The 26385-nt window shown below is 42.0% G+C and overlaps 1 protein-coding gene across 3 annotated transcripts in view; it reads left to right on the plus strand.

Moving 5' to 3' along the window:
• The window catches only part of BCL2L13 (BCL2 like 13), a 65913-nt gene that overhangs the window by 15613 nt on the left and 23915 nt on the right, over positions 1 to 26385 (plus strand). For 2 of the 3 annotated variants that reach the window (XM_032646831.1, XM_032646829.1), the window contains exons 3-4: positions 21494 to 21601; positions 23597 to 23753. In XM_032646831.1, the coding sequence (XP_032502722.1) occupies positions 21494 to 21601; positions 23597 to 23753 (265 nt within the window). The remainder of the gene's footprint in view (positions 1 to 21493; positions 21602 to 23596; positions 23754 to 26385) is intronic. The other variant, XM_032646830.1, reaches the window with a different exon arrangement.

Genomic DNA, 26385 nt, shown 5'->3' on the forward strand with positions numbered 1-26385 from the left:
TAGATCATGTCTTGGGTCACAGATCAAGCCTTGGTAAATTTAAGAAAGCTGAAATTGTATCAAGATCTTTTCCAACCACAATGCTATGAGAGTAGATATCAGTTACAGGAAAAAAACTGTAAAAAATACAAACACATGGAGGCTAAACAACACATTACTAAATAGCCAGGAGATCACTGAAGAAATCAAAGGGGAAATCAAAAAAATACCTAGAAAGAAATGACAATGAAAACACAACTACCCAAAACCTATGGGATGCAGCAAAAGCAGTTCTAAGAGGGAAGTTTATAGCAATACAGTCCTACCTCAAGAAACAAGAAAAACCTCAAACAACCTAACCTTACACCTAAAGCAATTAGAGAAAGAAGAAGAAGAACAACAAAAAAGTTAGCAAAAGGAAAGAAAGCATAAAAAGCAGATCATAAATAAATGAAAAAGAAATGAAGGAAACAGTAGCAAAGAGCAATAAAACTAAAAGTTTGTTCTTTGAGAAGATAAACAAAATTGATAAACCATTAGCCAGACTCATCAAGAAACAAAGGGAGAAGACTCAAGTCAACAGAATTAGAAATGAAAAAGGAGAAGTAACAACTGACACTGCAGAAATACAAAGGATCATGAGAGATTACTACAAGCTACTATATTCCAATAAAATGGGCAACCTGGCAGAAGTGGACAAGTTCTTAGAAAAGCACAAACTTTGAGACTGAACCAGGAAGAAATAGAAAATATAAACAGATGAATCACAAGCACTGAAATTGCAACTGTGATTAAAAATCTTCCATCAAAAAGCCCAGGGGCTTCCCTGGTGGCGCAGTGGTTGAGAGTCTGCCTGCCGATGCAGGGGACGTGGGTTCGTTCCCCGGTCCAGGAAGATCCCACATGCTGCGGAGCGGCTGGGCCTGTGAGCCATGGCTGCTGAGCCTGTGTGTTCAGAGCCTGTGCTCCGCAATGGGAGCGGCCCGCGTACCACAAAAAAAAAAAAGAAAAGAAAAAAGAAAAAGAAAGAAAAGCCCAGGACCAGATGGCTTCACAGGTGAATTCTATCAAACATTCAGAGAAGAGCTAACACCTATCCTTATCAAACTCTTCCTAAATATAACAGATGGAGGAACACTCCCAAACTCATTTTACAAGGCCACCATCACCCTGATATCAAAACCAGACAAAGATGTCACAAAAAAAACTACAGGCCAGAATCTGATGAACATAAATGCAAAAGTCCTCAACAAAATACTAGCAAACAGAATCCAATAGCACATTAAAAGGATCATACACCATGATCAAGTGGGGTTTATCCCAGGAATGCAAGGATTTTTCAGTATATGCAAATCAATCAGTGGGATACACCATATTAACAAATTGAAGGATAAAAACCATATGATCAGAAAAAGATGCAGAAAAAGCTTTTGACAAAATTCAACACCCAGTTATGATAAAAAACTCTCCAGAAAGTAGGCATAGAGGGAACCTACCTCAACATAATAAAGGCCATATATGACACACTCACAGCCAACATCGTTCTCAGTGGTGAAAAACTGAAACCATTTCCTCTTAAGATCAGGAACAAGACAAGGTTGCCAAGGTTGCCCACTCTCACCACTATTATTTAACGTAGTTTTGGAACTTTTAGCCACAGAAATCAGAGAAGAAAAAGAAAAAGGAATCCAAATCGGAAAAGAACAAGTAACACTGTCGCTGTCTGCAGATGATATGATACTGTACATAGAGAATCCTACAGATGCTACCAGAAAACTACTAGAGCTAATCAATGAATTTGGTAAAGTAGCAGGGTACAAAATTAATGCACAGAAATCTCTCGCATCCCTATACACTAATGATGAAATCTGAAAGAGAAATTAAGGAAACACTCCCATTTACCACTGCAACAAAAAGAATAAAATACCTAGGAATAAACCTACCTAAGGGGGCAAAAGACTTGTATGCAGAAAACCATAAGGCACTGTTAAAAGAAATTAAAGATGATACAAACAGATGGAGAGATATACCATGTTCTTGGATTGGAATAATCAACATTGTGGAAATGACTATAATGCCCAAAGCAGTCTACAGATTCAGTGCAATCCCTATCAAACTACCAATGGCATTTTTCACAGAACTAGAAAAAATATTGCACAATTTGGAAACAGAAAAGACTCTGAATAGCCAAAGCAATCTTGAGAAAGAAAAACGGAGCTGGAGGAATCAGGCTCCTGGACTTCAGACTATAGTACAAAGCTACAGTAATCAAGACAGTATGGTACTGGCACAAAAACAGAAATATAGATCAATAGAACAGGATAGAAAGCCCAGAGATAAACCCATGCGCATATGGTCACCTTATCTTTGATAAAGGAGGCAAGGATATACAGTGGAGAAAAGACAGCTCTTCAGTAAGTGGTGCTTGGAAAACTGGACAGCTGCATGTGAAACAGTGAAATTAGAACGTTCCCTAACACCATACACAAAAATAAACTCAAAATGGATTAAAGACCTAAATGTAAGGCCAGACACTATAAAACTCTTTGAGGAAAACAGGCAGAACACTCTATGACATAAATCACAGCAAGATCCCTTTTGACCCACCTCCTAAAGAAAAGGAAATAAACAAAGGGGACCTAATGAAACTTAAAGGCTTTGGCACAGCAAAGGAAAGCATAAACAAGGCAAAAAGACAACCCTCAGAATGGGAGAAAATATTTGCAAACAAAGTAACAAAGGATTAATCTCCAGAATATACAAGGAGCTCATGCAGCTTGATATCAAAAAACCAAACAACCCAATCCAAAAATGGGCAGAAGACCTAAATAGACATTTCTCCAAAGAAGACATACAGATTGCCAACAAACACAGGAAAAGATGCTCAACACCACTAATCATTTGAGAAATGCAAATCAAAACTACAGTGAGGTATCACTTCACACCGGTCAGAATGACCATCATCAAAAAATGTACAAACAATAAATGCTGGAGAGGGTGTGGAGAAAAGGGAACCCTCCTGCACTGTTGGTGGGAATGTAAATCGATACAGCCACTAGGGAGAAGAGTATGGAGGTTCCTTAAAAAACTAAAAATAGAATTACCATATGATCCAGCAATCCCACTACTGGGCATATACCCAGAGAAAACCATAATTCAAAAAGACACACGCCCCCCAATGTTCACTGCAGCACTATTTACAATAGCCAGGACATGGAAGCAACCTAAGTGTCCATCGACAGATGAATGGATAAGGTGTGGCACATATGTTCAATGGAATATTCCTCAGCCATAAAAGAAACGAAATTGAGTTATTTGTAGTGGGGTGGATAGACCTAGAGTATGTCATACAGAGTGAAGTAAGTCAGAAGGAGAAAAACAAATACCATATGCTAACACATATATATGGAATCTTAAAAAAAAAACATGGGTTCTGATGAACCTAGGGGCAGGACAGAAATAAAGACATAGACGTAGAGAATGGACTTGAGGACATGGGGAGGGGGAAGGGTAAGCTGGGACGAAATGAGAGAGTAGCGCTGACTTATATACACTACCAAATGTAAAATGGATGGCTAGTTGGAAGCAGCCACATAGCACAGGGAGATCAGCTCGGTGCTTTGTGACCACCTAGAGGGGTGGAATAGGGAGGGTGGGAGGGAGACGCAAGAGGGAGGAGATATGGGGATATATGTATATGTATAGCTGATTCACTTTGTTATAAAGCAGAAACTAACACACCATTGTAAAGCAATTATACTCCGATAAAGATGTTAAAAAAATAATAAGATGTTTAAAAATAAATAAAATTTGTAAAAAAGGGTAATGTTGAGATCGAGAAATGATGGGCTCCAGTACCCTTCTAGCACGAGGGATGACCAAAGATGTCCTAAGAAAGTTCATTGAAATGCTGACATTGTAACTAGTGGGTGTGTTCTGTTTTTAAACTTCGAATCATATTTTAAGTACCCTGAGGTAGGCTGCTGTTTAAACAAAATTACTTCAAAATGGCTTTAAAAACTCATAAAAGGACCTTCCCTGGTGGCGCTGTGGTTGAGAGTCGCCTGCCGATGCAGGGGACGCGGGTTTGTGCCCCGGTCCGGGAGGATCCCACATGCCGCGGAGCGGCTAGGCCCGTGAGCCATGGCCGCTGGGCCTGTGTGTCTGGAGCCTGTGCTCCGCAACGGGAGAGGCCACAGCAGTGAGAGGCCCCCGTACCGCAAAACAAACAAACTCATAAAAGAAAATGTGATATGAAATATTGATTATTTCAGCAAACTCACACAGCAGCTATTTTACTCTCTGTTGTCCTCTGATATTAATCAGTATGCACATGGCTTTCAAATAGTTGTAGTCAGTTATTTGCGATTTTTTTCACTGTTTTATCTTAAAACATGTTTGCATGTTTGTGTATTTTATCTCCGTTGTTGCATGTTTGTGTCATCTTAAACATCAATAGCACTGCTGTGTACAGTTTTTGGTTTACCACAGAGCACCACCCCCTTTTTTAAATGTTTTAAAAATATTTATTTATTTATTTGGCTGCGCCATGTGTTAGTTGTGGCACACATGATCTTAGTTGTGCGTGTGGGATCTTTTAGTTGCGGCTTGTGGGATCTAATTCACTGATCAGGGATTGAACCTGGACCCCTGCATTGGGAGCTCAGAGTCTTATCCACCGGGCCACCTAGGTGACTAACAGTGGTGGTAGGAATTTAATTGAAAAAGTTAAGGCAAAAGGCTATCCTAAATAAAGAGTTTATCATAAGAAATTCTAACTTAAAATGTTAATAAATGTACATAGCAGTTTTGGTGTTGAATATGGGTCTGTTGATTGGAAGTCCATGTCATCTTTCTACCATAAACCGTACCTCCATATCTATTACCTATAGTTTTAAATTTATGCTTATTTAAAGTGGAGCAAGAACATAGAGACACTTGTGAAGCAGTTTCTGTGAAGAGTCGTTCTAAACTTTTATGATTCCCCCCAATCTTTTAGTTGTTTCTGTCACACCCAATTTGACGTGGTATTTTTAAAGCCACTTCTCAAAACATTTAATTTAGCTTTCATAGAAATATCACGCCTCTTTGCATGTCATCTTTCAATGATATCTGTGATTTTAAATAAATTACAGAAATTCAGTGGCCAGTATAATGGGTTTTTTTTGGCCGTGCTGTGCAGCTTGTGAGATCTTAGTTCCCTAATCAGGGATCGAACCCGTGCGCCCTACAGTGGAAGCACAGAGTCCTAAGCACTGGACCGCTAGGGAAATCCCAGTATTCCCAGTATAACTTTCCTAAACAGGCTGGGAGAACGATAACTGATTCTTGGTAGGCACACGCCCTGTACACATGTGCTCAGCCCACAGTGGGTCTTGTAACTCAGCACATCACTTGTGGAGGGTAGTTAAGAGAGGTTCTATGTGTTGCTTTTTACTATTCCCCAGTTATTTACTTTTCTAAATTGTCTAGAGTCAAACTGCTGAATCAGATGAGGAGCTTGCCATTTAAAATAAATATGTGTCCTATAGGTTGTCATACCATGTAGCACATCTTTTTAGGTTTTTACATTGTGTTTTTTTTTTTTTTTTTTTTTTTTTTGGCTGTGCCAGGTCTTAGTTGCGGCACGCGGGCTCTTTAGTTGCAGCATGCTGGCTTCTTAGTTGCGGCATGCATGCGGGATCTAGTTCCCCGACTAGGGGTTGAACCTGGGCGCCCCCCCCCCCCCCCCCCCCCCCGCACTGGGAGTGCATAGTCTTACCCACTGGACCACCAGGGAAGTCCCTAAACATTGTCTTAAGAACTAACTGTAACTTCTGAGAATGCTGGATTCTGTTGTTTTAAGACTCAGGTGTTTAGACTCAGTGATCATCCATCATAATAGACTTGCTGGGAGTCCAGCTGAGTAGCTGTGTTGATAGTGTTTACTCCGTAAATGGTTGGGTCCCCTGAGGCAGGGATTATGTCTTCAATATTTCAGCTTGGGAGAAAGATTCTGGAAATTAATTTTATGAAACATATGTGGTTTTTATACTTCAACCTCCTAATTCCGTAGGTGCCCAGAGTAGACATCAGGACTCAGTGGATTAGAGCCAGACAGTTTAATACTCTAGCCCAGCAAACAGCAGGAGTGTGACTATGGCGGCAGTGGTTCCCCTGCCCTCAAGGACCATAGGGCAATGCCATGAACCCACGTGGTGGCCTTTCAAGCAGGAGTCGTGGTGCAGCTGAGGAGCCCAGTCCTGAGGCTCAGCACCTTCTGCAGCTGACAGTAAGCAGGTCAAGTGCCCTTTGCCGAGGAGGGAGCAGCCACGTGGTCGGTGGGGCTGCCTGATTGCCTTCACTGCCAGCTGTGGAGAGGGCTCGGTCAGAGGGCAGTCAGGCCATACAGGGATGCCTGGGGCTCACAGCAGGCTGCCGCTCCCAGCCATCCACCCCTCAGATTACATGCAGTGAAATCCATTCGTTTCATGTAACACCTGATTACGGTTATCATCCACAGAACCCAAATGAGCATAATGGAGAGAATAATTCTGCAGTGTTGATCCCAGCCATCTACCTCAGGACCCCAGGTGCAGCCAAGCGAGTAAGTCCCACAGGGACTAGCAGGACTTTTTTTCAGATAATCACTTATTTTTCTTCCTTAGCATGTGTGGATTGCTCCACCTAACCAGTAGTAATAATCCAACTCAGCAGGAGGTATTGGTAGCCACACGTCCTCCTCCCTGTTCCTCCAGGATGTAGGCCAAGACCAGTCTCTTGTACTCCACACAAGGGCATTTAGACTAACCTGCTGATCTCCTAGGGCTGCCGTCTCATGGGCTGTGGTAGCTAAAGATAAGGATAGGTTCCTGGTTGTTACCTGTGTGACATGAACTCCCACACCAGGGAACAGTGGACCCAGGAGTCAGTGTGTCCCTGGGTAAGACGGCCTTCTCAGTCCAAGGGGGTGCCATTGACTCTTAGGGACATTGTTCAGGGCAGGGTTGGCAAACAGCAGGCCTTGTGATTTTAGCTTTAGTTCATTAAGAAACATTTTCAAGTCTGCAGTGAAAGCTAGTTTCCAAAGCTACTCATCATTTGATAATAGTGGTTGAGGGTGGTTCTTCTTCCTCAGAAAAACTTTGGTGTCACTTTTGAGCTCAAAAAATTGCAGTGAAATGCTGCCACTCTTTAGACATTGAACTGCTGTGTGATAGGGTATGTCAGGATATCCAGCTTAGACTTCTGACCAAAATTCATGAAGCTAATGATTAAGTCCATGACAGCGAGTGAAGTTCACTGTAGAAACTCCTGGTTCATTATACAGGATGGATTTAAATATTTTCCAGAGTCCCTACTGAGGAATGCAGTGAATGAGCATAGCTGTTAAATACCTTTTGCATTTTCAGTCCTCGTAAATGCGTCTTTTTCTGCTCCACACAGTTTTGCCACTATCAGGAACACAGCTTGGCGGGTTCCGCTCTGGGGTGTGGTGAATCCGCGTCTCCACGGCTTCTTTGCGGGCGTCCCGTGCGTGGTTGCTCTCTGCAGGCTGTGGCGGCTCTTGAGTCGGTTCCGGCGCGGCGCTGCCCCTAGAACAGGTGACCGCTGAGCCTCAGGCATCTGTCGGGGCCGAGGAAGGCCCCTCAGAGTCGTCGCCTTGTAGTTCAGTTAATTGTTGATGTTGTTCTCAGTGTCCTGAACTCACGGAGCAGCTGTTCTCTTCAAAAGACGAATAGTAGGGCTTCCCTGGTGGCGCAGTGGTTGAGAGCCTGCCTGCTGATGCAGGGGACACGGGTTCGTGCCCCGGTCTGGGAGGATCCCACATGCCGCGGAGCGGCTGAGCTTGCGCGTCCGGAGCCTGTGCTCCGCAACAGTGAGAGGCCCGCGTACCGCAAAAAAAAAAAAAAAGACGAATAGTATTCAACTTTTGTTTTTTCTGGACACGTTTCTTCAGCTGCTGCAGTCAAACACAATTTCCTTCCTTGGCTAACAGTGGAGCCCCTTAGGAACTTTGGTTGTGGCCTCGTTTTCGTTGCTTATTTCACCAGGAAATTTGTGATGAGATGTTCCATTTAAAATTTTCTGATTTTTCTGATGGACTGTCCAGAGTTGGGAATCCGGTGATGAGCGCCTTCAGCCTGGCAGCAGTGGCGCACATCGTGCTCCTTCGCACAGTCAGGCCACCCAGGACTGTGCCGTCTCGTGTGGTGACAGGATGATCTGTGCTCCCCTGTGTCTGAGGAGCGCGATGTCCCAAGTCCAGCTCTGTTCTTGTGTTGGCATGTGCTCGTGCACACGTGTAGTGAGGCTGGGGGCGTGACAGTGCCCTTGTGTCCCTGCCGTGTCCCTGCTGCGCGGGCTTTGTGGGTGGCTCGTCTCCACTGTCGCTGGAGCAGCGTGGGGAATGCACGGCTGGGTGAGCGTGGCTCAGTTATGCTTTATTTTCGGGCACGGAATTTCCTGTGATTTTTACATGTCACGAAGTACTAATCTTGCCTTTTTTTCAGGCATGTAAAGACGTAAAAACCATTCTTAGTTTGTGGGCTGTGTAAAAATATGTAGGGGGCAGGTTTGGCTGGTGGGCCCTAATTTGCTAACCCCCAACGACAGTGCAGAAGGAACATTGTTTTTCTCATTATTATTGAGGAGCTCAGTCTATTTATGCACAAAACTAAATGCTGTGTTTTTGTTTTTTTATTTTTCGCTGCGTTGGGTCTTCGTTGCTCTGCACGGGCTTTCTCTGGTTGAAGCAAGCGGGGGCTACTCTTGGTTGCGGTGCGCAGGCGTCTCATTGCGGTGGCTTCTCTTGTCGCGGAGTGCGGGCTCTAGGCACGCGGGCATCAGTAGTTGTGACACGTGGAGTCAGTAGTTGTGGCACACAGGCTTAGTTGCTCCGTGGCATGTGGGATCTTCCTGGACCAGGGATCGAACCCGTGTCCCCTGCATTGGCAGGCGGGTTCTTAACCACTGCACCACCAGGGAAGTCCCTGTTCTTTTTTTTTTTTTTGCTGTACGCGGGCCTCTCACTGTCGTGGCCTCTCCCGTTGCGGAGCACAGGCTCCGGACGCGCAGGCTCAGCGGCCATGGCTCACGGGCCCAGCCGCTCCACGGCACGTGGGATCCTCCCAGACCGGGGCACGAACCCGCGTCCCCTGCATCGGCAGGCGGACTCTCAACCACTGCGCCACCAGGGAAGCCCCCCCTGTTCTTTTTTTATATTAAGCCCAAATCCGTTTCCTTTGATCATATTTCTTTTTTTACTAAAATAATTCTTTTTAATTGTATAAGTTATATATATGTATTTGAAAGTATTTAGAAAGGTAAAAAAGTAAAAGAAAAAATCCTATAATCCAGTAACTGAAATGATGAAATATTAACATTTTCCCATTTTTATAGATACATATAAACTTAAATTTATGGTTTACAAAACTGAGATCATGTACATGCCATTTTGTAACATTAAAAAAATTAACAATAGACTTGAATATCTGTCCACATCAATAAATAGATATCTACAGTCTCCTACTGTACGGTATTTAGGTGGTTCACCAGTGTTTGCTGGTAGAAGGCAATCTGTCAGCCTGCAGATTTTCTTTCCAGTTCTAGCTTCATTTACGTTTCTAAAACCTTCCCCTGCTAGTTATAGCCTGATACGTCTAGAAAAACACTATTTAATAGAACTTTATGCAGTGATGAAAATGTTCTGTATCTGCTCTTTTCAGTATTACAATCGCAAGTCACATGTGAATGCTTGAAATATGACTAGTGCAACTGAGAAACGGAATTTTTAATTTTTAAAAAAATTTTACTTAGTGGCTGTGTTGGGTCTTCGTTGCTGCGCGTGGGCTTTCTCTAGTTGTAGAGAGTGGGGACTACTCTTCGATGCGGTGCGCAGGCTTCTCATTGTGCTGGCTTCGCTTGTTGTGGAGCACGGGCTCTAGAGTGCAGGCTCAGTAGTTGTGGTGCACAGGCTTAGCGTTGCTCAGTGGCACGTGGGATCTTCCCAGACCAGGGCTTGAACCCGTGTCCCCTGCATTGGCAGGCGGATTCTTAACCACTGCGCCACCAGGGAAGCCCTAATTTTATTTAATTTTTATTTAAACTTAAAAAGCTGCATGTGGCTAGTGGCTGTAATATTATTAGACACACAGGTCTAGAACTCAGTTTTTTATCTTCCTCTCTAAGCTAGCCTCTGTTCTTACAGTGATTTGTTAAGGGTACCACCTGCTATCCAGGCTTGAAACACAGGGGTCATCCTTTAACTCTTATCTCTGCTTCCTTCCCTATTTGTCAACTGTTATCAGCTGTTTCAATTTTGTGATGATTCTCCCATTATCCTTCAGGTCCTGCCTCAAAGTATTGCAAATGTCTACTGATCTTTCTCATTTCATGTTTTCTCCGTCATGTGTTTTGCATGCTACAAGCAGACTGAGCTTCCTCACATTGCCTCTTACATGGAGAACCCACAGTTCCTCCCTTTTCCCTCAGGCTGTTCTACAAAAGAGACTTCCGCTGGTTTTCCTGATCCTATTACCTGTTGTGTCTCATGTCTGTCATTGCCTTGGACTGTAAACGAGCTATGCTTATTCCTATCTGTATTTTTCCCCTTGAGCTGAGCTGCTCTAGAATAGTAGACTTCTCTGGTAGTGGTTCCTGCTGCTTCCCCTGTCTGTTCTGGTCTCCTTCCCGGGCCCCTGGGAAACTGCATTTAGGCAGGGCCATACGACTAGTCCTAGCCAGTGAAATGTGAGTGCATGGGGTTTGTGGCACTTGTAGGCTGTGACATTTAAGAGCCAGTATGCCTCCTCCCCGTTCTTTTTCCCTTGCCTTGTGGATTTAAGGGGGATGTACGTTCCTAAGGGCATAGTTGTAGTAGGGCAGGACCACCATCAGGCAGGGTTGCTGAGTGACTGCATGACACAGTTTCCTTGCCTCCAATTTCCCGGGTTAGATATGGAGCACAAGGGAGAGATGGACCTTTGGGTTAAGTTGCTGAAATTGCTGGCTTTATTTATCACTGTAGCATAGACTACCCTGTCCTAATTAACATATCTCCCATATTTACACATCAGGGTGACCAGCTGTCCAGTTTGCCCAGGAGTGAGTAAAACTGGGAATCCTGGGCAAACTGGGTGAGTTGGTCACCCTAATACATAAAGTACTTCCCCATCTACCCAAATTCCACTTATTTATGATATTTCTTAACTGTAACAGACTTCATGCTCACAAAAAACCAGGTCTTTTCAACCCCTGTGGTTATTAAGTTTGTGAGGACCTTAAGCAATTACATAAGCCTGTGTTGATATACTTTTCCCCCCCTGCTTGAGCATAGAATTTTTTTCTACCTGAACATTGTAGGATCTGAGGAGTTTACCTGCTTTGACGTTTTTGTTTTGTTTTTGAAATTTGGTTGTTACCCTTGTATTGTTTCCTTAAGCCTAAGTACAGAGTATTATGTCAATACATAAATACAAATGTGTATGCTAACTTCTTAGAAGGAAAAATTAGGTTCTACTTGCTGTCTTTGCTGCTTTGCTGTCCGATTTGTTATCTAAAATGTGATATAGAACTCCCTTCTATGCCATGCTGTTATAAATAGGGCCTGTTGTAGCACGCATTGGTGCAATGTGGTTAGGGTTTGGTTTCAAATTCATGAAGCAATAGGTGTGAAAAGAAGAGGCTAAAGGATGTGACCCTATTCATGACTCCAGATTTCTGTCACGTTAAATGGCTTTCATTTTTTCCTAAGTGAGTCATGTGCTGGGTATGTACTTTTCCATAAATAGTTAACTCTGAACTTTTCCAGAAGTTGTCAGCTCTTCCAGACTGTGTTAGTTTGTTGAATATGTTCAAGATTATATATTCTGACTAGTGGAAGTCCTGTTGACTTGCATATATGATGCCAGATGGTAACTTGTTATGTTCAACTTTGCATCTTTTAATACAGAGCACCTTGATGTTGTAGTCATTAATGGGGGTTTAGTGAGACATTTCTTAGGTTAGGAAGGAGAGGAAGTTCATGTCTGTTAATTAGTGATGTGACTGTCAAATACATGTCGTGATGCTGGCTTGTTATTCGTTCAGCCGTTAGGCACTAACTCCCTATTCTCCCCTCCTCTCCCTCCCTAGGCAAACACTATTCTGCTTTCTGTCTCTGTGAATCTCATTTGAGTGGAATCGCACAATATTTATTCTTTTGTGTCTGGCTTATTTTGCTTAGTATAATGTCTTTAAGGTTCATCCATGTTGTAGCCTGTTTCAGAATTTTACTCCTTCTTAATGCTGAATCATACTACATTGTATGCATAAGCACATTTTGTTTATCTGTTTGTCTACTGATGGATATTGGATTATTTCTACCTGTCAACTATTGTGAACAATGCTGTCATAAACATTTCTGTACAAATAATCTGTCTGAGTCTCTGCTTTCAATTCTTTTGGGCATATACCCAGGTGTAGAATTGGTGGGTCATTCTATGTTTAATTTTTTTGAGGACGTGCCATCCTTTTTTCCCACAGTAGCTGCATCATTTTACATTCCAGTCAGCAATGCACGGGGGTTCCAGTTACTCCACACCCTCACCAGTGCTTGTTGTTTCCTTCTCTTTTTGTAACAGTCATCCTAACGGGTGTGAAGTGGGATCTCACTGTGGTTGCTCATTTCTTTTTATTGCTGAATAATATATCATTGTGTGGATGTACCATAGTTTTTTTATCCATTCTCCTATTGAAGAACATCTTGGTTACTTCCAAGTTTTGGCAATTATATATAAAGCTGTTATAAACATTCATGTGCAGGTTTTTATGTAGATAGAAGTTTTCAGCTCATTTGGGCAATATCGAGGAACATGATTGCTAGACTGTATGGTAAGAGTATGTTTAGCTTTGTAAGAAACTACCAAGCTGTCTTCTAAAGTGGCTGTACCATTCCCGCCAGCAGTGTATGAGGGTTCCAGTTTCTCTTCACCTTTGCCAAACTTGCTATTGTCCATGTTTGTTATTATAGCTATACTGGTGGTGTGCAGTGGCACCTCATTGTGGTTTTAATATGCATTTCCCTAGTAGCTAATGATGTTGAACATCCTTTTTTTATTTAAAATAAATTTATTTGATTTATTTTTGGCTGCGTTGGTTCTTCATTACTGTGTGCGGCTTTCTGTAGTTGCAGTGAGCGGGGGCTACTTTTGCTGCGGTGCACGGGCTTCTCATTGCGGTGGCTTCTCTTGTGGAGCACGGACTCTAGGGTGCATGGGCTTCAGTAGTTGTGGCTCGTGGGCTCTAGAGTTCAGGCTCAGTAGCTGTGGCGCACGGGCTTAGCTGCTCTGCGACATGTGGGATCTTCCTGGACCAGGGCTCGAACCTGTGTCCCCTGCATCGGCAGGCGGATTTTTAACCGTTGTGCCACCAGGGAAGCCCTGCAGTTGGAAGTTTTGATAGGGATTACATTGAATCTGTAGATCACTTTGGGGAGTATCACCATCTCAAATCAACTTTTCAAGACAGGTTCTCATAACCCGATCCCAATAGTGGTTCACAATTCATTATTTTCAGAGATGTGTACTGTTTAATTGTTTTACATTCTTTCTATCAGGAACAGGAGATGTTTGATCCTGACTACTATGAACCCAGAGTTTGAGTGGGTGCTCGTTGGATTTTCTTTGCATTCTTCTCTTTAGATCCGTCCTTCCTCAAATCTCTCCCCTAATCTGCAGGATAGCTGGGGATGTGGTAACACTGGAGCCTGAAAACTACTGTTATGATTGACTATTTTGGAATTCCGTTGTTTCTTTTTTTTTTTTTTTTTTTTTTTTCTTTTTTAGCTGTGTTGGGTCTTTGTTGCTGTGCGTGAGCTTTCTCTAGTTGTGGCGAGCAGGGGCTACTCTTCGTTGCGGTGCACGGGCTTCTCATTGCGGTGGCTTCTCTTGTTGTGGAGCGTGGGCTCTGGGCACGTGGGCTTCAGCAGTTGCAGCATGCGGGCTCAGTAGTTGTGGCATGCAGGCTTAGTTGCTCTGTGGTATGTGGGATCTTTCCAGACTAGGGCTCAAACCCGTGTCCCCTGCATTGGCAAGCAGACTCCCAATCACTGCACCACTGGGGAAGTCCAGAATTTGTTTCTTAAAAATCTGGTTTCTTACTCGTCCAGTATGGTATCATTTGGAGTATTTGTTTTTTCTATTGAATGAATAATTGAACTATGTTGTCCGTACTATTCAGTAGATGTTTGATTATAATTTGATTATAATTATTTGGTTATAATTGTTTGGGTTGTCAAGAGCAGTATTTGTCAAGTCTAATTGCCTGAACACTTATTAAAACAAAGACTATGGAGCCCTGCCCCAGACCTACTGAACCAGATGCTCCATACTGGGTCCTGGGAATCTGTATCTTTAATTATCGCTTCATTATTATTTAATATTCTCTCAGTAATTTTACTGTGCCCCAGTTTGGGGAGCCATAGATTTAGAAAGCATTTGCTCTGGAAGGTCTAGGCCGTACATAGAGCTCTTCTAAGCTTGTTGGTCTGATACTCATTTTGAGTGCATGTCAGGGCTGGAGTATGATTGCTGACTCACCTGACCCTTCCTCTGACACGGAGCTGGGTGGGCTTTAGTGTACTAAAGTCTGTTTATCTCTGAGATATTTTCTGGGTTTATAGTGCAGGATTTATGCTGCATTGGTGCTAGTGCATAGCTCTGTGCTTTTGAAAATCAGGGTGGGGTGGGGGCTGGTTGGGTGAAAAGCAGTGAATCTGTCTGTGTCATTGGTTATTAAAGAAATAGCCTTTTGTATCCTGACAGCAGTAGACTTTTTCTGGTTTAGGTTTTCCACATGGCTTATTATCAAGTACGACAACTTGTCGTGTGTAATTAGCATCACATTAGTCTCATGAGAATAGGTACGCCTTTAATCAGCTGCTTTTCTTTAATCGGGCAGGATGAGGCATGCGGTAACCAAGACATTCCTGTCATTTACTTTGCGGCCTGGTGTTGGTATTGGTGGTGCTGTGATGGGTATGAGGGTGTGTATGTGTCTTAGGTGTGCAGATTTTCCTGAAAGGGGCAGATGGCAGATAAAACATTCATATATTCCTTATTTTTCATTCATTGTACTTCAAAAATTGTAATTGTATGTTTTTGAATTCAGTAATAATTTTACTTACCAGAATATCTACTTTCTAATCTTGTTTCTGTATAGTTTATTTGAGCTTGGGCAAGTCATTTCTGAAAACTCTCATAAGCTTGGAGATGGTGGTTGAGGTCTTATTCTTTCCATTCCTCCTCCTCAGTGTTCTCCATCACAATCCATCACCATAAATAAATGTTCTCGTTACTGTCCTGTGTAGGTAGTTGTTCTGTATTCTTACTCTCTTACATAAAATGACTACTCATTTTCTTTATTTCTTTTAACTTTTGTCATTTGAGGTAGCCTCAGAATACACTGATAACTTTTTTAAATTCCTCTGAATCTACTTATAACTTTTATTTTTTTGTCTTTTTCTTGTGTCCTTTCTTTCCAGCAGAGTTGTTGTGTTATACATCGTAACGCTTTGAGTCTTCATCGCAGTGACAGTGATAGCTATTGCTCTCAAGTATTCGTGTACTTTTTTAGTCCTTACTTGACCCAAGTCTAGGACAAAGGGACTACCTCAAATATTTTGTAGTTTGTAATCAGGTCAGATTAATGATAATAAACTATAATATCACTGAATGGTATATAAGACAGTATATATTTAAGTGTTAAAGTATGTGGCACAGATTAAATGATATACATGTTCAAACATCAGTGATACATAAGTAGTCAGTGAAGTTACTGTGGAAAAGTAGAGAGACTTAAATTGCTCCTTACAGGGAATTCTCTGGCAGTCCAGTGGTTAGGACTCGGCACTTTCACTGCCGAGGGCCTGGGTTCAATCCCTGGGAGGGGAACTAAGATCCTGCAAGCCGCCTGGCGAAGCCAAAAAAAATTGGGACTTCCCTGGTGGTTCAGTGGTTGGGAATCCGCCTGCCAATGCAGGGTATATGGGTTTGAACCCTGGTTCGGGAAGATCCCACGTGCCACAGAGCAACTAATCCCGTGCGCCACAACTACTGAGCCTGCGTTCTAGAGCCCGCGAAACACAACTACCGAGCCCGCATGCCTAGAGCCCGTGCTCCGCAACAAAGAGAAGCCCCCACTTGCCACAACTAGAGAAAGCCCCTGCGCAGTGACAAAGACCCAACCACAGCCATAAATAAATAATTAATTAATTTTAAAAAATTGGTCCTTGCAGGGTGGACAGAATTAAATAATCAGGAAAAGGAAGAGCAGTCCAGGTTAGGTAAAAATGTCTTTTTTGTTAGTGAAGAAATTGGCAGTGAGTTCATACTGGGTGGGAAGAGGAATTAATTTTTAAAAATTTCTTACCATATATCATTTAATGTGCCTTATAATTAATACATAATGGGAATAAATAAATAAATTCCAATCAAGTCAGAATAGGAAGACTCTACATTTCCATAGTGGGAATAATAGATCATAGGTATGTAGTCTATAGGGTCCTATACAGTAATCCTAGCATTGAGCAGTGAATTTGGTTCTGAGGCAAAGCCAAAAATAAGTGAAGGTATACAGTAGGTCCTTCTCCATGGGGAATATGGTCCAAGATTCTCAGGGGATGCCTGAAACGGTGCCGGTTAGTACCAAACCCTGTGTGTACTGGTGTTTTCCTATAATAATGGGCGGGTAGTGTATACAGTCTGGATATGCTGGGTATGTTTCAGGTCTCAGGTGGGATGGAGCGGGACCCCACCAGATTTCACGACACTAATCAGAACGGTGTGTAATATAAAAGTAATGAATTTTATTTCTAGAATTTACTATTCAGTATTTTCCAACCGTGGCTGATTGCGGGTAACTGAAACCACACAGGGGACTACTGCGTTTAGTTCCCAGGATTTTTTTCCCATAACCAGAAGCTATACTATTGTCTTTAAAGGGGAATGTTATTCTTTAAGAGAATTGTTTTTTCACTTAGAGCTTTATTACATAAGGCACAGAGAAATGCAGTGGAAAATGTCAATATCAAATACTGTATTACATTTCAAGACACTTTCTTAATGTAATTGTGGATAAAAGCTAAGGAAATGGCACCAAAGTGCAGCTCAGTTATAACAAATAGGTAATATTATCTGGGGATTTTTCTGATGATCCAGCTTAATTTGAGTATAAAATCTAGAATGCAAGGAATGGAGGGACTACTTCTCTTGTCAGGAAGCCTTATAAAAAGGTTCATCCAGCAGGCTGTATTCCCTGGAAAGAGTCTGAAATATTCAGGAGCTCTGTGTTTCTGATTAAGGACAGGTCAGAAGCAAGCTGGCCGATGTTGAGTTTGAGATGTTTTTGCAGAACTTAAAAGGCTAACCCAAGCTCTTCAGCATGGTGGTCACCCTGCTTCTGCTGTGGAAGTGCATGTGAAGGAGGATCAGGTAGGTAAGAGAAGGGTTTGTCTTAAAAGTACTGTGTTCACTGTAGCTCATGGCAGTGACTGATCAAAATTCTTCCATTGTTGAGCACGCCAGAGATTATTTGAGCCTGGAAAAAGTTTGAAGGCAAGTCTCTTTGAGGCAGTCACATCTGCTGGAAATTTGGAAAACCAGGGACCTTCTGGTACTCAGGACTGTAGCTTCCTGGTAAAACTTCCCAGATGAATTTATTGTGAAATATACCCTTATATTTAAAAGATTAACTTTCCTTCTGTGTTTTTTAATATAAATTAATGAAACTCTGTTGGACATGTGTGCAGGAAAAATATATTTTTTAGTTTTATTTTTTTAATATTTATTTATTGGTTGCATCGGGTCTTAGTTGCAGCATGCAGGCTCCTTGTTGTGGTGCGCGGGCTTCTCTCTAGTTGTGGTACGTGGACTCAGTAGTTGCAGCATGTGGGCTTAGTTGCCCTGCGGCATGTGGGATCTTAGTTCCCCGACCAGGGATCGAACCGGTGTCCCCTGCATTGCAAGACGATTGTTAACCACTGGACCACCAGGGAAGTTTCTGTATTTTAGTTTTAGATCAATTGATATTAAGCCATTCTCTCTTGCAGCTATTGAAGAGTGAGAGTAACTGTTGGTGTTATAACAGACACTTTATGTCACTTGGCATTATCTAAACTGTCAGAAGGTTGTTTCTGCTGGTCCAGACTGTTAGAGTACTGAAAGCAGATTCTGTATAAACATCATTGATTAGAAATCTATGATAAGCTGATTCTGTTCACAGGGACGAGGTTTGGGGAAAGATCACTGTGCAATGGTAACAACCCATTTTAGAGAGTCAAAAGGATTGGTGGGTGGGAGCCACTATCTTTTGAGCATTTTTAATGTGCTGGAGCTTAACTAATTTATCTCACTGCCTTGACAGCTTCTCTTTGTGGTAGGTATTATTTTCCTGTTTACGTAAGAGGAGAGGTTCAGGAAGATTATTTTCGTTGCCTAAAGTCATGTGTAATGAGCTGGAATGCTTGGCCTCAAAGCTTACCTTCCCCTTTACTGAGACGCCTTCCAGGAAGCCAGATGGAGAGAGAGAATTTCAGGGAAAGAAATAAGATTGACCCTAAATAATTTCCCAGTCTGTGTTTGCCTTGTTTTAATAATGTTACATATATTCTGGAAGTCACTTTACCTAGTGTAATGATATTAATCGGTGAAGTTGTAGAGCCGTCTAAACTACAGATTACTTTTAAAAGGAAAATCTGTTCTAATTATAAGCAGTACTTGAGATTTATTACAAGTTTGGAAGTGAAATAAGCCAGTCCCTGAAAGACAAATGTTGTATGATTCCACTTGCATAAAGTGCTTAGAGTAGTCAGAATTGAGAGAGAAGTAGAATGGTGTTTGCCAAGGGCTGAAGAGAAGAGGTAATGGACAGTTACTGTGTAGTGGGTCTAGAGCTTCAGTTTTACAAAATGAAGAGTTCTGGAGATGGATGGTAGCACAACATCATGAATGTATTTAATACTACTGAACTGTACACTTAAAAATGGTTAAGATGGTAAATTTTGTTAGATGTATTTTACCACAGTAAAAAAAATTGGAAAAACAAAGCCTATATGTAAAGATAGATGTTTATGCTTTATGAGAATTTACAAAGATTACCTTATTCATAGGATACGTTTTGTCTTCAAATTTTGCGTAAGATTGTGTGTTTTTTTAAAATTTATTTTTGACTGTGTCAGGTCTTAGTTGCAGCATGCGGGATCTTTCTTTGCAGTTCATGGGCTTCTCTGTAATTGTGGCACTTGGGCTTAGTTGCCTGGTGTCATGCGGGATCTTAGTTCCCTGACCAGGGATCAAACCCTTGTCCCCTTCATTGGAAGGCAGATTCTTTTTTTTTTTTTTTTTTTTTTTTAATTATTTATTTTTGGCTGCATTGGGTCTTTGTTACTGCGTGTGGGCTTTCTCTAGTTGCAGCGAACAGGGGCTACTCTTCGTTGCGGTGCGCGGGCTTATCATTACGGTGGCTTCTCTTGATGCGGAGCACGGGCTCTAGGCACACAGGCTTTAGTAGTTGTGGCACGTCGCGGGCTCAGTAGTTGTGGCGCACGGGCTTAGTGGCTCCGCGGCATGTGGGAACTTCCCAGACCACAGCTCAAACCTGTGTCCCCTGCATTGGCAGGCGGACTCTCAACCAATGCGCCACCAGGGAAGCCCTGGGAGAGGTTTTTAATTACTGATTCAATTTTATTACTGGCAATGGGTTTATTCATATTTTCTTTTTCTTCCTGATTCAGTCTTGGGAGATAGCATGTTTCAAGGAATTTATCCATTTCTTCTAGGTTGTCCATTTCATTGGTGTACAGTTGTTTATAGTAGTTTCTTATGATCCTTTGTGTTTCTGTGGTGTGGATTGTACCTTCTCCTCTTTCACTTTTTATTTTACTTGGGTCCTCTCTTTTTTTCTTCATGAGTCTGGCTAAAGGTTTATCAATTTTGTTTATCTTTTCAAATAACCAGCTCTTAGTTTCATTGATCTTTTCTGAGTTTAGCCTCTGTTTCATTTATTTCTGCTCTGATCTTTATGATTTCTTTTCTTCTAACTTTGCGCTTCATTTGTTCTTCTTTTTGTAGTGCTTTTAGGTGTAAGGTTAGGTTGGTTATTTGAGATTTTTCTTGTTTCCTGAGGTAGGCTTGTGTTGTTACAAGCTGCCCTCTTAGAACTGCTTTTGCTGCGTCCCATGGATTTGGGATTCTTGTGTTTCTGTCTCCGTTTGTCCACAGGTATTTTTTAATTTCCGTTTCGATTTCTTCAGTGACCCACTGGTTATTTAGTAGCATATTGTTTTAGGTAATGTTTTAAAATTTTTATGTATATAGTTTCAACTAAGATATATATATATAGGCAGAAATGTTAAATGAAATGTCATTAAATAAAATATATATTAACCATGACATTGAGGGGATCCTTTCTGTTGCATTTCAACTAGAAATACCTAAGGAATTTTATATTTTCCACAAAAAAACCTTTTGAGGGTCTGAGTTTTATTTTAGTTAGTCTCAGCTCGGAAGGAAAGTGTTTTATGTAGCCTGAAGGAAAATTATTTTTGTCAACTTTGAAAGTTGAAATCTAATCAGATAATCTGTGCGATATAGAAATGTTTATTAACCTTTTATTTTTCGAATGAATTTTAAAGACCTACAGATGCTATAAGTTTCTTGACCTAAATTAAATTAGTAAGCTCATCTTTGAATTCAGAATTTTTTGTTTGCAAAGGATGAAAGCATATTAAAGCCTAAAACCTCTGCTTATAAAACTTGGCAGTGATACAAACAACTGTAAAAGTACTGGGAATATATAAAATAAATATATTCTGAATGGGAGGAGTGAAGTATCATAGTTGGATTCAGGGTTTCAGATGAAATGATGACACTCTGCCCCAAATATCTGGGGCAGGAAAAACGAGTAAATTGTTCAGCATCTGGTTTATTTTTCTCCTTTGGAGTCTTCCTCTTTGTTCTCCATTCTGTGCTACAGACCAGGACCTTACTTTTCCTTTTACTGCATGAGAATAGCTTGTGCCCCATACTTTTGGTATATTCATGGTTTTCTTAATTTGGAGGATATAAATCTTTTGATGATAATGGGCCTTCTCTCTTGAGCTGCAGTTTGCATGAAGATGTGAAGGTAAGGGGCCGTGAATGTCATTTTCAGGAGACATTATCACTGATCTAGACAGCCTTTTAGGTTTCCTTTCCTGTTATGTCAAAACTGTTTCTGAACTGTTTCCTTCCTAGCAGCCCAGCCAGATGATGAGGAAGACACAGGCTGCATCAGTGGCTCTGTACTCACACTGGCCTGAATTCCAGTCACAGCTCCTCCATAGTCGTGGGACAACCTGCCCAGGCCTCACCTTCCTCATCTTTACGTTATCTCCTAGCCCCTAGTCAAGATCATGAACTTTGATTTTGTATTTTCTGACTTAATGCTTAAAATCCTACCCATATTCTAATGTTTTCTTTCCCCCTCTTTCACTAGTAACCTTTCTTATTGGTTTCAGGGGTTCAACAGGATATAGCTTCACAATCTCTGGATCAAGAAGTTTTATTAAAAGTTAAAACTGAAATTGAAGAAGAGCTAAAATCCCTGGACAAAGAAATTTGTGAAGGTCTCTTTATCCTTATTTTCCTAGTTAATTAGCGGGTTGTTTGGTGTGGTGTTTTTTTTTTTTTGGTTTTATTTTTTTACAGTGGCGTGTTCACAACATTACACAGCTTCGTGGGTCTAGGATTATAGGGGTGAAACTAGAAAGTACCTCTTTCTTTCCTGGGGGAATCTGTTTATAAGTTTCTAAACTATACCCAACAGAGTAGATGGAACCTTTTCTGGTGTTAAGTAATGGACGAAACAGTCATGTTAAGGTACTACTTTCCGTTCAGTGTGATTGATACCTTTATATTAATAGCACTAAAGGGAGAATAAGCATGGTGCTTTCATTTTTCATGTGCTATAGATGGTGGTGGCAGTGATAACATTTTTAACACCGCCAAAAGAAACACTGTATACGTTGACAGTAACTTCTCACTTCTAGTCCCAGCAGCCCCCTGTCTCCATCCCCAATCCATCTGCTCTCTGTCTCCATGCATTTGCCTGTTATGGGTCTACACGTAAATGGAATCATACGCTGGGTGGTGTTTTGTGACTGGCTCTTTCACTTAGCATAGTGTTTTCAGGGGTCCTCCACGTGGTGGCACAGATCGGTACTTCCCATTGTATGTAGATTCAGCACGTCCATCAGCTGATGGCTGTTTAGGTGGATTCCACTTTTTGGCTATTACGTATAATGATGCTGTGACTATTCATGTACAAGTTTTTGTGTAGATGTGTATTGCCCAGTAATTTTTATTTTTTTATTTTTATTTTTTTTTTTCTTTTTTTTTTCTTTTTTTTTTTGGCCATGCCACGTGGCTTGCTGGATCTTAGTTCCCGACCAGGGCTCAAACCCGGGCCCTCAGCAGTCAAAGTGCCAAGTCCTAACCACTGGACTGCCAAAGAATTCCCTGCCCAGTAATTTTTAACAAGAAAAAATAGAAATCATGTTTATAAATCAGCTCCCTGTTGAACATTAACAAAACCTAATGTTAATGTTCTCTTTTATTTTCCTTTACTGACATTTTTAAATGATTAATATTATAATTCTGTTTTAATCCTTGCCCATTTCTGATAGCAGTACTGCATGGCAAAATGGGCAAAAGGCAGAAAAGAAAATGGCAACGAAGGCTTATGTGCACTTCCTCATCGAACCTTATTCCCCGAGACTTAGCGTCAGAGTGGGCGTTCTCAGGCTTGCTCAGACCGTGCAGCATCTGTGAACTTTGTAGCCATGTATATCTTTCTTGAAGAAATACATATTTAACTCTAGTGAAATTTGCAGCCTTCTAGGAGCAAGCTTTGCATTAGTGCAATAAATGCTTTATGGAGGTTATTGATAACCCTTGGGAGTGGGTACAAGCCACCTGCTTTCCTGGAGGTCTATGCCCTGCACCCCATTTGTACCCTGGACCAGGGATGATCTGGCCTCTCCTTCCTGCAGTTAGAGCAGGGCTGCGTCTGTACACAGGGAGTGAGGAAGCAGAGGAGAAGCTGGCTGTGTGAGTGGGCAGCTTGTATACTTTTAAAACATATCCATGTGCATGATTGTGAGTTTGGACGTTCACTCTAAAAGGGAACGAAAGTCATGAGGTCCTCTAAGGTGGAATAACATTAGAATCTGGTTTAAGAAGAGCCACATTTGTAAAGGTAAAAACAAATCTTAAGAGAGGGGTGATAGAGCTGGGAGTTGCTCTCATTTATCATTCTTTGACTGAACGGGTCTGCGGTAATATACCAAATTGGTTTGTGTATTTTGCCATGTCAGTTTAGCCTTTTTCTTCTCTTGAAACTAAGCTTTTTCATAAAAATCTTTCCTTAAAAAAAGAAACCTCTAAATTGAAGGCCTTTTAAAGGAAACATTAATATCCCATAACGATTATCTGACATTTTTAACTGGCTTATAACTAACTATTAGCTAGTTCCCAGTAGTTGGCATCTTAACCCCCTGAGCTTTTACAGCACAGCTTCTGACATTGCTCATTAACTTGGGTTTTCCTTCTGTCATCTTCAGCCTTCGCCAGCACAGGCTTCGACCGCCACACTTCGCCCGTGTTCAGCCCCGCAAACCCCGACAGCTCCGTAGAGGACTGCTTGGCTCATCTCGGGGAGAAGGCGTCGCAGGAGCTGAGGGCGCCTCTGCTCGGGGCCTTGCAGACGCTCCTCAGCCGGTGAGTCCCCACGGCCTCTGCGCTCTTAAGCCTCCATTTTAAGTGAACAGTGTCACTTCTTTTCTCACTTACTTGTCTTCACTTTTTCTTTTTTCCTTTTTTTTTTTTTTTTTTTCGGTACACGGGCTTCTCACCGTTCTGGCCTCTCCCATTGCGGAGCACAGGCTCCAGACGCGCAGGCCCAGCGGCCACGGCTCACGGGCCCAGCCGCTCCGCGGCACGCGGGACCTCCCCGGCCCGGGGCACGAACCCGTATCCCCTGCATCGGCAGGCAGACTCTCAACCACTGCGCCACCAGGGAAGCCCCTACTTTTTCTTTTTTTGCTTTCCCAAATCATCTCTGTTTGCGTTTTGAGCAGTGTTTTAACTGTTCCAGCATGAATTTGACCGTTTGTATTTACTTGTTGGGCTGTCAGGTTTCAACAAATGCTTTCACCGGTTGTAAACACAGGCTATTTCACTTGTGCTGACCACTTTTTACCAGCACTCCCTCGTGACTAGCGTAAGTGGAATGACTGGGGTTTTATTCATTGTACTGTGGGATTGACATTGTGTCTATATTTGGGGTGTCCCGGATGTTGCTACACTTTCGGGTTGCACACCGACCTGTGGAACTGATGCCACATTCCTACTGTGGAAACTTCTTTCCGAGCTGTCGTGCTGGCTATTAAAGCCAAAGGCAAGAAGCTCATCATGAAAGTATATTAAGTAGAACCCAGTCATTTATTGTAAACCTTAAAAATTTGTTTCCCTTAATTCTTTTATGAGAATCATTAACAGATTGGTGTGAATTTAAAAAAATGTTTTTTAATGAAGATTGATGACTAAAACAAGGTGAAGACTGTTCCTTCACTCAAGGGGCCAACATTCAGATGCCAAATAACTGTTGTAGTAAAGTAATCCCTTACTTCCACAAAGGCAAAGCTTATACGTTACCATTTGTTAGGAGAAAGCAATTTGGGTCTAAGGATGATTCAGTTTGTTTCCGCATATTTTGGTGACATGAGCAAATGTAAAAATCCCAGCTATACATAAGAAACAGTGAAATGAAAATCATATTTGGATTTTCTTAACTTTATACATAGAAAGTTTAAAAATAAATGTGGAGAGAAGATTCTGGGTGTGGGGAAGTAAAACTGAGACAGGAAATCTGGTGGCACAGCAGTGGCTTTCAGAGTGCTGTGAGGAGGCTTTCAGAGTGCTGTGAGGAGGTGAGGCCCGCTCCACTCTGCTTAAGCCAGAACAGCCATACTTGCATGGAGTTTGTATATTTAGCTTTCATCTTAGATTTGAAGGAGCCTACTCTTTGGCCAATACAAACATAAAGAACTTGTAAAAGCAGTTGGGACTGGGAGTAAAGTAACTGAGAAGCATAAGGCAAAAAGTGGCCTCCAGCTTTGATGCAGACTATTTGTGTCAAGTCATCTCCCTCTGTCCTAGCTTCTCTGTTCATTTCCACTTTACTGGGATATTGCGAGCTCTCCAAAGAACAGCATTATAGTTTCATATATGTACAATGTATGTGAAGAACAGTATAATAGTATATGTATTTGGAGTCCTTTTCATGATCTACAGGACAAATTGATCTTTTCACTGCAAAGTAAATTGTATTTTAAAAAATACAGTCTTGGATGAATATTTGTTTTGTCTTCCCCAAAAGCTTAACAACTTCAAAAAGTTATTAATATCCTGAAAATAACTGATGATGAACTAGAAGTATTATACAGGTTGATGGCAGTATTTTTAAGGTGGAAAATACTACTTATTCCCCCAAACAGTTTTGTTAAAGTAGGGAAACTAATCCTGAACTCTTCATACAGCCAAGCACCAGCAATCTGACAAGTTTTCCCCCTGGAATTCCCTGGCAGTCCAGTGGTTAGGACTTCACCAGATTTTCACTGCCGAGGGCACAGGTTCGATCCCTGGTCGGGGGATCTAAGATTCTGTGAGCTGTACCGTGCAGCCAAAAGAAAAGAAGAGTTTTCCCCTCCCCTTTCTTCTTTGCTGAGTTCAAGTAGCTCATCAGATAGGGCTGATTTTTTAACTACTTATTTTTCTACGTTTAAGATTTCCTTTGAGGGATTCCCTGGTGGTGCAGTGGTTGAGAGTCCGCCTGCCAATGCAGGGGACGCGGGTTCGTGCCCCGGTCCGGGAAGACCCCACGTGCCGCGGAGCGGCTGGGCCCGTGAGCCATGGCCGCTAAGCCTGCACGTTCGGAGCCTGTGCTCCGCAGCGGGAGAGGCCGCAGCAGTGAGAGGCCCACGTACCGCAAAAAAAAAAAAGATTTCCTTTGAGTGTTTTAATCTGCTGGATCTTTTATGTGCATATATGTGTGTACGTATAATGTTTCAAATCCCGTTTCATTCTGAAGGATGCTAAAGTACTTCAGCCTGATAGACTCCGCGTAAGGACTGGCGTGGTGCACAGCACAGCAGGCAGTTCAGGAAAGGACATGAAGGGACTGATGCACGCAAGCAGAGCTGCAGGGAGCAACAGGCAGGTTAGACGGTAGCGTGTCTGCTTCAGGCCTGTGTTACAACCACCTAGTGTGTCGCCCCGGTCTTCAAACAGTTCTACGCTTACTTTAATGGCAGTGCGGTAGCAGGAAGGTCGCACATAACATCTTATTAAG

The sequence above is a fragment of the Phocoena sinus genome, chromosome 10 (assembly GCF_008692025.1).
Source record: "Phocoena sinus isolate mPhoSin1 chromosome 10, mPhoSin1.pri, whole genome shotgun sequence".
NCBI classification, from domain to species: domain Eukaryota; kingdom Metazoa; phylum Chordata; class Mammalia; order Artiodactyla; family Phocoenidae; genus Phocoena; species Phocoena sinus.